Below are 10701 nucleotides of genomic sequence, written 5' to 3'. Positions count from 1 at the left end.
GGACGGGCGGGCGCGCGCGCCCCTGCGCTCCCGGGCTCGGCGGGCGGGGCCCGGCCTCGGCCCCAGCGCCTGGCCGGCACCTGGCACTGCGGGGCCGGCACCTGGCACTGCGGGGCCGGCACCTGGCACTGCGGGGCCGCCCCCTCACTGCCACCCCTCCCTGCCGCCGCCGCCCAGGGTACAGCCCCCGCCCCGCCCGCGGGGGCGGCCCGCGCCGCGGCCCCTCCTCGGGGCAGGCCGGCTGCATGGGCAGGCGCTGCGGGGCGCCGTGGGCGCCGAGATCGCCGTTCCTGGGCGCCAGGTAGGAGAGGTTCAACGCGGCGCGGCGCGGCGGGCTGGGGCGGGCGGAGGAGGCGCGGCCCCTCGCCCGCAGTGCTGCCGCCGCAGGGAGGAGGCTGCTGGCTGTGCTGGCTTGGACGTTTCTCTCTTTCTCTCCTCTCTTCTCTCTGCCCTTCTCTCTGTCTCTCTCTTTCTTACCCCCGTCCCCATTTTGCACAGAAGCCGGGAGGTTAATTCACTGCAGGCTCTGACTGCATCCCGCTTTCCCCCGGCCACCAGCGGCGCTTCGGGAAAGGTGAAGGTGTTGGCCGGGGGTCTGTAATCCTTGGCAGCAGCTATAGGTGCCTACTTGATCCACTTTGTAAATAGAGGGTGGGGGGACGTGGGAACATCATATGCCTTTATTATCTGGTATCACACACTATGTAATTGTGTGGACTTAAAACAGAGATAGATCAGTGAGAGTTAAAAACTCCCTCGTGTGTGTTGTCGGGGTTCTTCTGCGACTCAGCGTTTAATAGTCAAGTACAGCATTATGCTTTCCAGGCTCTGAAGCATAAGGTGGAATGGATGTGTGTGAAGCTAAACACGGGGTGGCAATTTTTTTCTTTGTCATAAGATGATACTGAAGTGCAAAATCTAAATTTTGGATTTGGGAATTGGTGTGGATGTGTTAATCGATATTAAATGGATGATAATTTGTGTGGAAACCTCTGAAAATAATAATGCTGCGTCCGTGCCTATTTATGCCTTGCCTAAGGCATCACTATAAGCTCTTGCGTTTACATTTCTTGCAAAGAATGAGGCTAGAATTTATTGTGAATATCGTATTGACTCACGATGCATCTTTCAGTTTAGATTACTGCTGATTTGATCCTCTGGAATCTGCAAAAGGAAAGTCTGCCAGCCTCTGTGAATAGCTTTGCAGTGTAACAGGAGTGGAGTTCCCGAGCAGAGGGAGATATGTGAATGTGTGGGAGCAAAGCTGAGCACAGTGGTGTTTCTGCCTCAAACCTGGGCTCGTTCCCCAGGCACAGTCTGTGTGTGGGGTGAATACCTCCGTGGCACCTGGAGATGATGTCAGTCGAAGGGTCTACGATAACAAGTCGGATCAAAAATCTGCTTCGCTCGCCTTCCATTAAGCTGAGGAGAAGCAAGCCTGGGAACAAGCGAGAAGATATAGGCAGCAAGGTGAGTGCTGTGTGGTGCAGCCAGCATGCTTTAACTTTGTTGTCTAAGTTTCCATCTGTACTGATAATGCTGCTTTGGGAGACGTGGTATAACTGTAGGATTATGCAGAGGAACTGATGCATGACTGGTCTGTCTTTTAGTTGGGATCTTTGCTGTGCTACAGATCCTTCCTAAAGCCTGTACCCCTCTTCTGAAGCATTCTTTTTGCTTGTGTGATATGAACCCAGTCTGTATCAGAAAGCTTTTTGGGATTTCCCACACTGTGGTGTGTGGAGTTGTTACAGATGACTGACAGGAAAAATGCAGTGCTGCCTCTTCCTCCATGTTACCAGCTGCTAACCTGCATTACCGGCAGCTGAGGATACAGAAACACCTGTTCTGTGTAAGCAATTGTTCTCACCCTGCAAAGCAGAGTTCTGTGAGCCTATGGAGAAGGGAAGGATGATATGAAAGTTGTGAAACATGTCTTAGAGGTGTCTGTTCAAGACAGATAGGGTCTGTGTTCCATAGGTCTGGATGTGCTTTCATCTGTGTGTCTCAGACCATCTTTCCTTGGGGTTGTCTTCTGTTGGGTGTAATTCGTTCTACCAGAAAAATCCATCATTCTTCTTGGTGTTTTGGAGAATTCCTGACAGACACTCACTCACTGGGAATTGACTATGAGGAGAGCATGACTTAAACCTGACTTCAGGGAGCACAAGAGCTGGGTGGCATTGCCTTGTGCTGACAGCAGGTGCCTCTGAGTCAGGGCACCTTGTTCTGTCCCTGCCACTGATTCACCTCTAACCCTGGGCAAATCACTCGGCCTTTGTGTAGCTCTCTGTCTCCACAAATAGAAAACTTAATCCCTCCCCTTTTGAGAAGACTTGCTAATAAATAAGAAATAATGTAATACACGTCTGAAAAGTGTATTCCTTGGTCTCAAAACAGTAATGCTTCAAAATTTCTTGAAGTGAAGAGCGTATATAAAACTTCAGGGGAAGTAAATGACACTGTACCTAAAAATGGTCTTTCCCCAGGATGACATCCTGTTCTCAGAACTCTCATTCAGGTCAGAGTTTCCCTTAGATGGCTCTTTAATACCAAGGAACACAGTATTTTTCTCTTGCCAAGCAAGAGAAAAACCTGCATGGCTTCCTTAAAGTTGTCTAGGGGAAAGTCCTTGGTGCTTGTGCTTGACCTCATTGTGTACGTGTACGTGCATTTAATGCAGCCAGTGGACTGCCAGTGAAACGTACTTTGTTGGTGTTGCTGAAGAGCAGTTTGTTGGTCCGTATTCTGCAGAGACTTCTACTGGAAGAAGTAGTACTTGTACCCCACATGTGATAGCGTTTGATTTTGGCTCTGTGGTCTGCACACTCCTTTTCTGGGCTGTGACCTGCTGCTACGTATCCTGGGTATTCTCTGGTACATGTTTCATTTTGCTTTCCTTACACGTGCCTTTTGGGAGAGCTCCATTTTATCCTTTGTGCTGTCTCCCAGTGTGCAGCCAGGGCTGTCTGAGCCCCTGGGGAGGGATATTGTGGATTCATTCTTCACCACTGAATTAGGGTTTCAGGGCTGGATTTTGTCTATCTTATGAGTAAGAGCCGTTAATCAGTGAGATGCAAAGGAACTGATGGGGAGTTTGCTGGTAGAATCAGTTTGACATTATGAGGAGTTAGGGACAGGTGTTGGTTTCCTAAAGTGATCTGCTCTGAATTAGCTCAAATGAGTTAGGGTCTGCCATCAGTGGGCCAGCTGGAGTGGGAAAGGTGAAAAGGAGTGGGCTCTTTATCAAAGTTCTGACATATGTTGGGTGTCTGTGGAGATGCTCCCTCTGCTACATGTGTGCTCCTCTGCTTTCCAAGGTGAGAAGCAGCTCTACTTTTCTAAAATAGCAGAAAACAGATTTCAGTCTGCTATTTGGTGTGTGTGTAAAAGCCACTGGGACTAACACTGAGCGTCATACACATCACCCCTGAAGGGTCTTTTTTGACCTGCAGGAAGGAGTCTTTCAGGCATCTTTGTCTCTTGGACTTTTTGAGAAATGACTGCTCCAAGAGCTGTATGAAACTGGTCAGGTGGAAGAGTGGAAGGGCCTATGAAGTTGGTCATCACAACTGAATACTGCTTGGTTATGTAGGATGGAGCTGGACTGTTGCCTTAAATTAATCCCTGGAAGATGATATCGTGCTTTGCATATGCAGATGTAGGTGAAGAACCAGCCCTCAACAGTCCTCTGAGTCCCTCAAGTTTTTTATTGCAACCAGGTGCTCAGTTTAAGACGGACAAGCACCCTCAGTGGCACTGCCTAAACTTCCATGAGCTGTGATTTTTTTTTTTTTTTCCCTCCAGTGGGAAGTGTCCTGGCTCTTTCCTAAAGAACCCTTTGGGCATGTGAGGCTTGCCAGGCTGTCTCAGTGGTTAGGGACAGACCCCTTGGGCAGTTTGTCATGCTGAAGAGAAGGCCTGTGAAATTGGCTCCTTTCAGCGAAGCAGCTGCATCGTGCTGGGCTGGCCGTGGGCAGGCTGTGGGAGGCTGGCTCTGTAGAGACCTGTTTGTGCATTGCTGTGGAAGGGGGAGTGTGGGTAAGTAGAGATATTTTGCATGATGGCTGTGCAGGACATGCAGTGTGTTACTTGGGATCTGTACAAGAGAGAACTTGTTTTGTGACTTCCACTAGGACTTATTTCTTGCTATAATTAATGCATGGTTGTACTGTAGAGCTCCAGGAGATCTCTATGGGAGCAAAACTAAGGAGCCAATAGCTAATCATGGATATTAAAAAAAGAAAAAGGGGGGCAAGGAATGGGAGCTCTAAGTAAACCTTGTTGACCAATTGGATGTAGTGTTTGGTTTTGTTGCTGCTTTTTGAAAACAGCTTTTGTTTTGTGGGAGTTCTGATTTTTGTTGCTGCCTGACTAGTTTTGTGTTTAGACTTCTTTTTTTGTGTGTTTTCTGGTGTTCGTGGCTTGAATCCACTTTTGCTGTGCTCTCCAGATCCCTGTTTTTTGTGTTGAACCAATATAGACCTAGAGTACTGTGACTTAAGTCTAAGGCTTGTTGACTGTTGGGATTTGTAATGTACTGGTGTGGCGGTTGGAAGCTAAAATTTCCTCAGATAAGTTGATTGGCCTGCATTCAATTTCTAGAGGATTACTAGCCCTGCCAGAAATCCAGCCGTGCATCTGGTCACCGTGCTTGTGATTCCAGTAGAGACACGGGGTTAAAAACGGGGCACTAAGTGCCTTTGAATCACCCTGCAGAGCAGTACTATCAGGAGAGTCGGGAAACTAAGGGCTGACCCATCTCCCATTGTTAAAATGTCCTGGTTGCTGTAGTACCCTGCTCACAGAAGTAATGTACCTAAGGAAGTACAGTTCTTGCAGGGGCTGTTTATATTGTTGAGCTCTACACTTGTAAATATAAACCTCTTTTCAATCGATGTAGGTGTGCCTGTTTTAGGGGGTTGGTGTGTATCCTAAGTCAAATGAGATTGTGAATGTCAATGTAGAAACAAATTGCTACAAAACCTGCTACAGGCTTTCCCTGAAACGGGAAGTCAGTGAATCAAAGAAACACATTTGGAATTTGCTGCTTGTTTCTTTGATCTCTCCTGTTTTTTCTGAGCCAGAAATATTTCAAGTTGCTTGTTTAAAAGAGTGCTTTGACTAAAACCTGAATTCCTCAGCAGGGAACTGTTGTGTTGTGGTCTCCCCCTCTCCAAGCAGCACGCAGACATGTGCAGCTGGAGTGCCTGTTCCTGCCCCATGATGTTGGGTTGGACTGCGTGGCTCTGCAAAACCTTCTTGAGAGCTTTTGTTCTGAAAATGAGCCCTGACTAAGTTGCTCCTAGTGGGACAGGGTTTCCTGTCCTCCTTTGGTGAGGCATGGTCTGTTCTTACTGCCAGCCAGTAGAAACAAGTACCTGTACTTCTGTGTCTTGCCAGTGAGCTTGCCCAGATTTAAGAGGAAAGCACATCCATGGAAGCTTCAGACCTCTCATGTCTTGTCATTCCCAATGAAGTTCTCCAGCTGCTTAATCCCCTGAGAAGCTGGAGGGCTCAGCTAGGACCACAGGCTGTCCTGGACACAGGAGAATGGAGGAATGTTTCTGTCCTGACTGTAGCTTCCTGCTTTCAGCACACAGTCCTTTTTGTTTGAAAAGATCATAGCTTCCAACATGAATCAGTGTTAGACCACTGCCGGTCTTAACTGGATCAGCTGAGAATTGCTGAACCTGAACTGGAACAGAACCAAAAAACCACACAAATTTGGTTCACTGATATAAATGCATCAAAAATTATCACCTCTTATTAAATCACTCCAGGTGCAGCTGAGGCTTGTTGCAGAGTGGGATTCTTTGTAAGTCTTTGGGAACAACTTGGTCCTGCAGCAGCAGAACCTGCTGGGTTCCCAAGGGAGCTGGGTGTGGGGCTGAGCAGCCTGACTCTGTGGGGGAGTTAGAGAGCAGCCTGTCTGATGCTGGCATAAGCTTTTCTTTTGGCAGGATTTGGAAGGGTCTTCTACAAAATGACGGTGCTTTTGAGGAGCTGTTCAATGCAGTATTGCCTCATTCATCCTCTTCGTTCCACTGCAGTCTGAGCGGTGCTCAGCCCACCATCTCTGGAAACAGGGCAGCCAGGGGCACAGCTGAGGGAATGGTCTGGCTGTCTGCTGCTGTGCCTGTTCTACTTCAGCATCCATGAATACTGCTTGACCCCAGTTGATAGCTAGGGATCTCTCTCACAGCTCTGCACTGCTCAGTCTAAACACACCCAATTGCTTCAACAGCTTAGGGCCTGCTGTCCAGAGATAGAAGGGATTTCATGTCTGTCTCTGGTCAGGCTTATAACAGTGTCCCTTAAAGTAGAGGACAAAGGCTGGTTGGCTTCTCCACAGCCAGACCTGCATTTCAGTGGTGTGTCTGTATCTGTAGGTAGAGTCAGTGGAACAACTGAGAGTGTCATAGCTCAGAAGTTGAATGCTTCCCTGCTGGGTTGCTCTGGTGTCCCCTATTCCATCCTCAGATATGTGGTGCTCGAGATGACTCTGTGTTTGTTAATAGTTTCACACACAGTGTTTTCTTTTTCCATTCTTCACTCTGTGAATGATATGCTTTGTCCTGAAAATACAGGGTGATCTGGCTAGCTCTCCTGGTCTAAACATGAGTGTTAAATGTGACTTACATACACATAGAATATCAAAGCCAGAGTTTTTCTGCCAGTGGACTGCAGAGCCAGTTGACTTTGGTTCTTGAAGTATGGTGGATATAAAAGCATATAACAATTCAACATATTTGGTCCTGCAGCCTGCAGTTGTATCTATAGAACACTGTGATACTTCTTGCCAATCTTGAGGCAAGATTACTGGCAAGATCCATCCTTCTGTCCATCCCTAAATTATGTGCTGTCTTTACTGTGAAAGATAGCAGGAAGACATCTCTGTGGCAGGGGAAGCATGATGATGTGCTGGGGTGAAGTCAGTATAAATAACACAAACCCGGTCATTTGCCGGGTGGGTTTAAATGGTTCTTGCTTCCTGTGGATGGTCATACACTGCTTACCTGGATAGCCTTTCAGAGCTGCTGTGGTTCTGCCTTGAATGTTGTTCTTCACCTCCTTCAGATGAGCTGGGTCCTCTGAGAGGGCATGTAGGACTTGACTAACCTGACTGGAGAGGCTCGTAACCACGTTTTACACTGCTGTCCCTGCTGTGCTGGGTGACCTCTGCACACACAGCCCCTCTTTTGCCCATGGCCATCAAGCGTGTAGTATTTGCCAAAGACCTGGCTGGGATAGTAAGATGGCAGAGGTCAGGGCTGGTCAGAGGTGTTGCAGGTGGTACATTTGCTGCTTGCTAGTCAGAGCTGTTGTTCAGTGTGGTGCTGAGGGGGCTGGTGGAGAAAGACATCCTCAGACACAGTGGAAAGAGACCTCCTTCAGAGTATATCATCTGTTTCACTAGCTTCGTGCTTGGCCCTACCTGTGGTATATCACCTCATTTGTTTCAGAAGGGCAGAACAGTTGAAGTGATGATTGGGTGTTAGACCAGGCTGGGCCACTATCTGATTTTCTATCATCAAGGATCTGCAAGCACCTGTAAAATGACTTGTATATTATTTTACTGTCCTCTGTGTCTAGTGGAAAGTAACTACAGGGCACCACCTCCATTTCTGGCTGAGAAAGTGGTGGTCAGCATTTTGGTGGCCTGGAAAATTGAAGTAGATATTTTGTTTCCTGTTGATCAGGTCGTAGGGAGAAGTTGCTTGATTAGCCTTGGCACAATTTTCTCTGTGAGTGTGAAAGCAAACAACGTGTACTAGCTACTCTTTGGCTTTTTTCAAAGGTTTTGATGTTTGGTGCCAGGAGCGGTGCTTACATGGCACTCAAACAGTGCTTAGTCTTGACATTAATGCTGAGTGATCCCAGCTAAGGACTGAATAATTAACTATCACCGAGCCCAGTTTCAGTTACTTCAGGCTGCTGTTTGTGCCTGGTGTACCTGCCTCCGCATAGCTGGAAGTTTATGAGCTCTGGTATGTGCGTAGCAGGGTTGCGGCACGCTCGCTGCTCTGGTTCCCAGCTCCAGGTGTGGGCTGGTCCCTGTTCCTGAAACCCTGTGGGCTTTGCTGAGGCTGTACCCACCAAAGGCTGGCTACTGCAATTCAGAAAACCCTCCTACTATTTCCTTTCACCACAGTGCTGCTTAGCCTTGCCCTGAGCATGTTCGTGTGTTGTGTAAGGAAAATGCAACTGAGGCCTGCAGCTGTTGAAATCAGCTGTGCTGTGTGATCTGTATTCAAAAATACCGATGCGAAGGTGTCTCATATTTGTATGACCATAGACTGCAGGAGCATCCCATCTCTCTGCCTTGCTTTGGTGAGCACTGGACAGAAGGGATAAAGTAGACCTAGTCCAGAGGAGCTTCAGGCTTAAAACACTAAAGATATGAAGGGAATGGAACATGCTTTTTCTATACAGACATGGTTCCAAACTCACATAGGAAGTCTGAGGCAGACCTAGAAATTGAATCTTGATCCTCTAAGGCCAAGTCCTAGCCTTAGTCACAAAGCCCAACCTCTCGCAGATTACCAGGGATGTTTCTCACCTCTCCCATGTGAGGGGGACTTGTGTTCATTTAAGATTATTTGCTTAGAAGTCCCCAAACTGTGCTGTTGTAAATGCTGACTTGGTCCTATTGTCACTAATGATTTCAGTAGCGCTGGTAATGATGGCTTTCCAACGAGCTGAAGCAGATGAAGCACCATAAGAATTAGAGCTGTGGAAACCCCAGTAAGCCTTGTAAATTTGCTAGTGTCCCAGGAGACCAGTACTGTTGTTAGTTACTGTGGGGAAACTGATTGAAAGTAGTACTGTGGAAGACTATGAACTGCTGGTGTATTCAGAGTTTCCAAGTCAATAGAAATAAAATCAGACCTGCTTGTTCTCCCAAATACAGTGTTAAAATTCACACTTGGTCAAGATGGCTAATGTGATGTAACAACTAATAGGAGATTTCTTACCTCATGAAATTTTAACAATGACATTCCTTCCTTACTGTGATGCTTCTTTAATTTCTGCATCTCCCTGACATTTTGCACAGTTAGTCTGAAATTTGCCCCATCATGGATCCAGAGAGACTCCTTTCTGTGGAAGAAAGTAGATTTTTGGAGGTTGCACTATAGTAGAGAGTCATAACATTAACAAATGTCTTGAGAGCAGGCAGATGGAGGGGTTTCTGAAAGGAGAAAGCAACTTTATGGCAGTGTCCATGGATTCAAGGATACAGATTTGTAAAGCTTTCTGCTCCTGTTTTTCTCCCAAGTAGGCACTGTGAAAAACAGTGTTGCCTGTTCAGAAACCCTTCCCTATTGACAGACAGGCCCAGCATAGGGCAGCTGTTTGAAGTGCCAGTATTGAAGTGTTAGCTACCTCTCCTGTGCTCAACAGTGGTAGCCTTTGAGGTCTCCCAAGGGCTTTGAAATTGGCCGCTCACCTTTGAGTAGCACATAAGGGGCTGCTTGCCTTTGAAGTCTTGTTTGTACTAGGGATGCTTTCATTTGCAAAAAAAAGCGCACCATTGCTCAGGCCAGGCTTTGCACCAAAGGAGCTTGAGTTCATTGCACAGTCCCTAATGCAGTCTAGATACTGGAGATGCTGAAACTTTGAATAAGACTGAGGGTGAAAAGAGTGTCTGCAAGACCTGCCTCCTTATTTGGTGGCAGGTCTTGGTGTTCAGAACTTGCTGTACTCTGTGCTTTGGCCAGGGCCATGCTGTGACTGGAACCATGAGGGGATAGGGATGGTGTTGGAGGTATCCTGAGGGGGCATGAGTGTCAGGGTGTACTTGGCTAAGCACTTGCCTGTGCTAGAAATAATTTGCAAGCTGAGATCTAAAAACAAGCTGTCTTAATGGTAACACAGTATCAAAAGAGTCTCTTGAACAGTCTTGTCCCTCAGAGAAACAGGCTACACCAGTGAAATGACTTCTTTCTGCCAGTTATATTTCATTAGTACTAGTCTTTTCTGCAAGAGCTTTGTGTGGGCTAAGAGTGATGTTTTTCATGCTCTTAACCAGTGCTTCTGTGCTGCTGATCTGTATGAAGGTAGAGTGAACCTTGAAATAGAGCTGTGTAATTTTCTTTTAAAATGCAGTTAAAATTTTTGGGTTCTGTGCTCTGCTCTTCAGTCTCTGAGCCTCTTTTTTCCCTTCAATGTAAAGCAGACAGGATACTTTTCCACTTACTGCAAAGTGTCCCAGCATCCTGGGCTTTAAAACAGCTGCATAACTTGGGCTTGTGTGTGGCTTATCTCCCAGTTTTGAACTAGATATAGTGGTTCTGTGCACAGTTGTTTCAAACCTGCTTCGCGGGTGTCATCCTTCTCGAGCAGCTGGGTCCAAAAGCATTGCTAACTGTAAACTGGAACTGACAAATTTGGGATCTGCTATTTTTGCTTAAGCCCATCGTGTCCGAACTTATCTAGTTTTCTTGGACTGAATCATGGTCAGACAGGCTTCAGAAATGGTTCTGTGTATTTTTCCAAACTGTGAGGGCTGGCTGGGGAGTGTTTGCCCAGTGATTGTGCTCCAACCCCTGCTATGGGAGTGGTGGTTGAGGGGAATGGGCACAAGATGACGTAAAGTGTTCTTAATAAAATGTATGAACAAATATTTCTGATGAGTGTGTGGTAGGCCTCAATGAATGGAGCTGTTTCTAGAAGCCTGAGCAGCTTTTGAGGCTGGAA

At 47.1% G+C, this 10701-nt stretch overlaps 1 protein-coding gene across 6 annotated transcripts in view; it reads left to right on the top strand.

Moving 5' to 3' along the window:
* Nucleotides 1–193: 193 nt before the first annotated feature.
* Nucleotides 194–10701, top strand: part of MAPKBP1 (mitogen-activated protein kinase binding protein 1) — a 103109-nt gene continuing 92601 nt past the window's right edge. For 5 of the 6 annotated variants that reach the window (XM_032111253.1, XM_032111255.1, XM_032111256.1 and 2 more), the window contains exons 1-2: nt 194–301; nt 1133–1470. In XM_032111253.1, the coding sequence (XP_031967144.1) occupies nt 1354–1470 (117 nt within the window). In that variant the 5' untranslated portion in view covers nt 194–301; nt 1133–1353. The remainder of the gene's footprint in view (nt 302–1132; nt 1471–10701) is intronic. The other variant, XM_032111252.1, reaches the window with a different exon arrangement.

The sequence above is a fragment of the Corvus moneduloides genome, chromosome 6 (assembly GCF_009650955.1).
Source record: "Corvus moneduloides isolate bCorMon1 chromosome 6, bCorMon1.pri, whole genome shotgun sequence".
In the NCBI taxonomy this organism is placed as follows: domain Eukaryota; kingdom Metazoa; phylum Chordata; class Aves; order Passeriformes; family Corvidae; genus Corvus; species Corvus moneduloides.
This window is presented reverse-complemented; position numbering and strand designations above follow the sequence as displayed.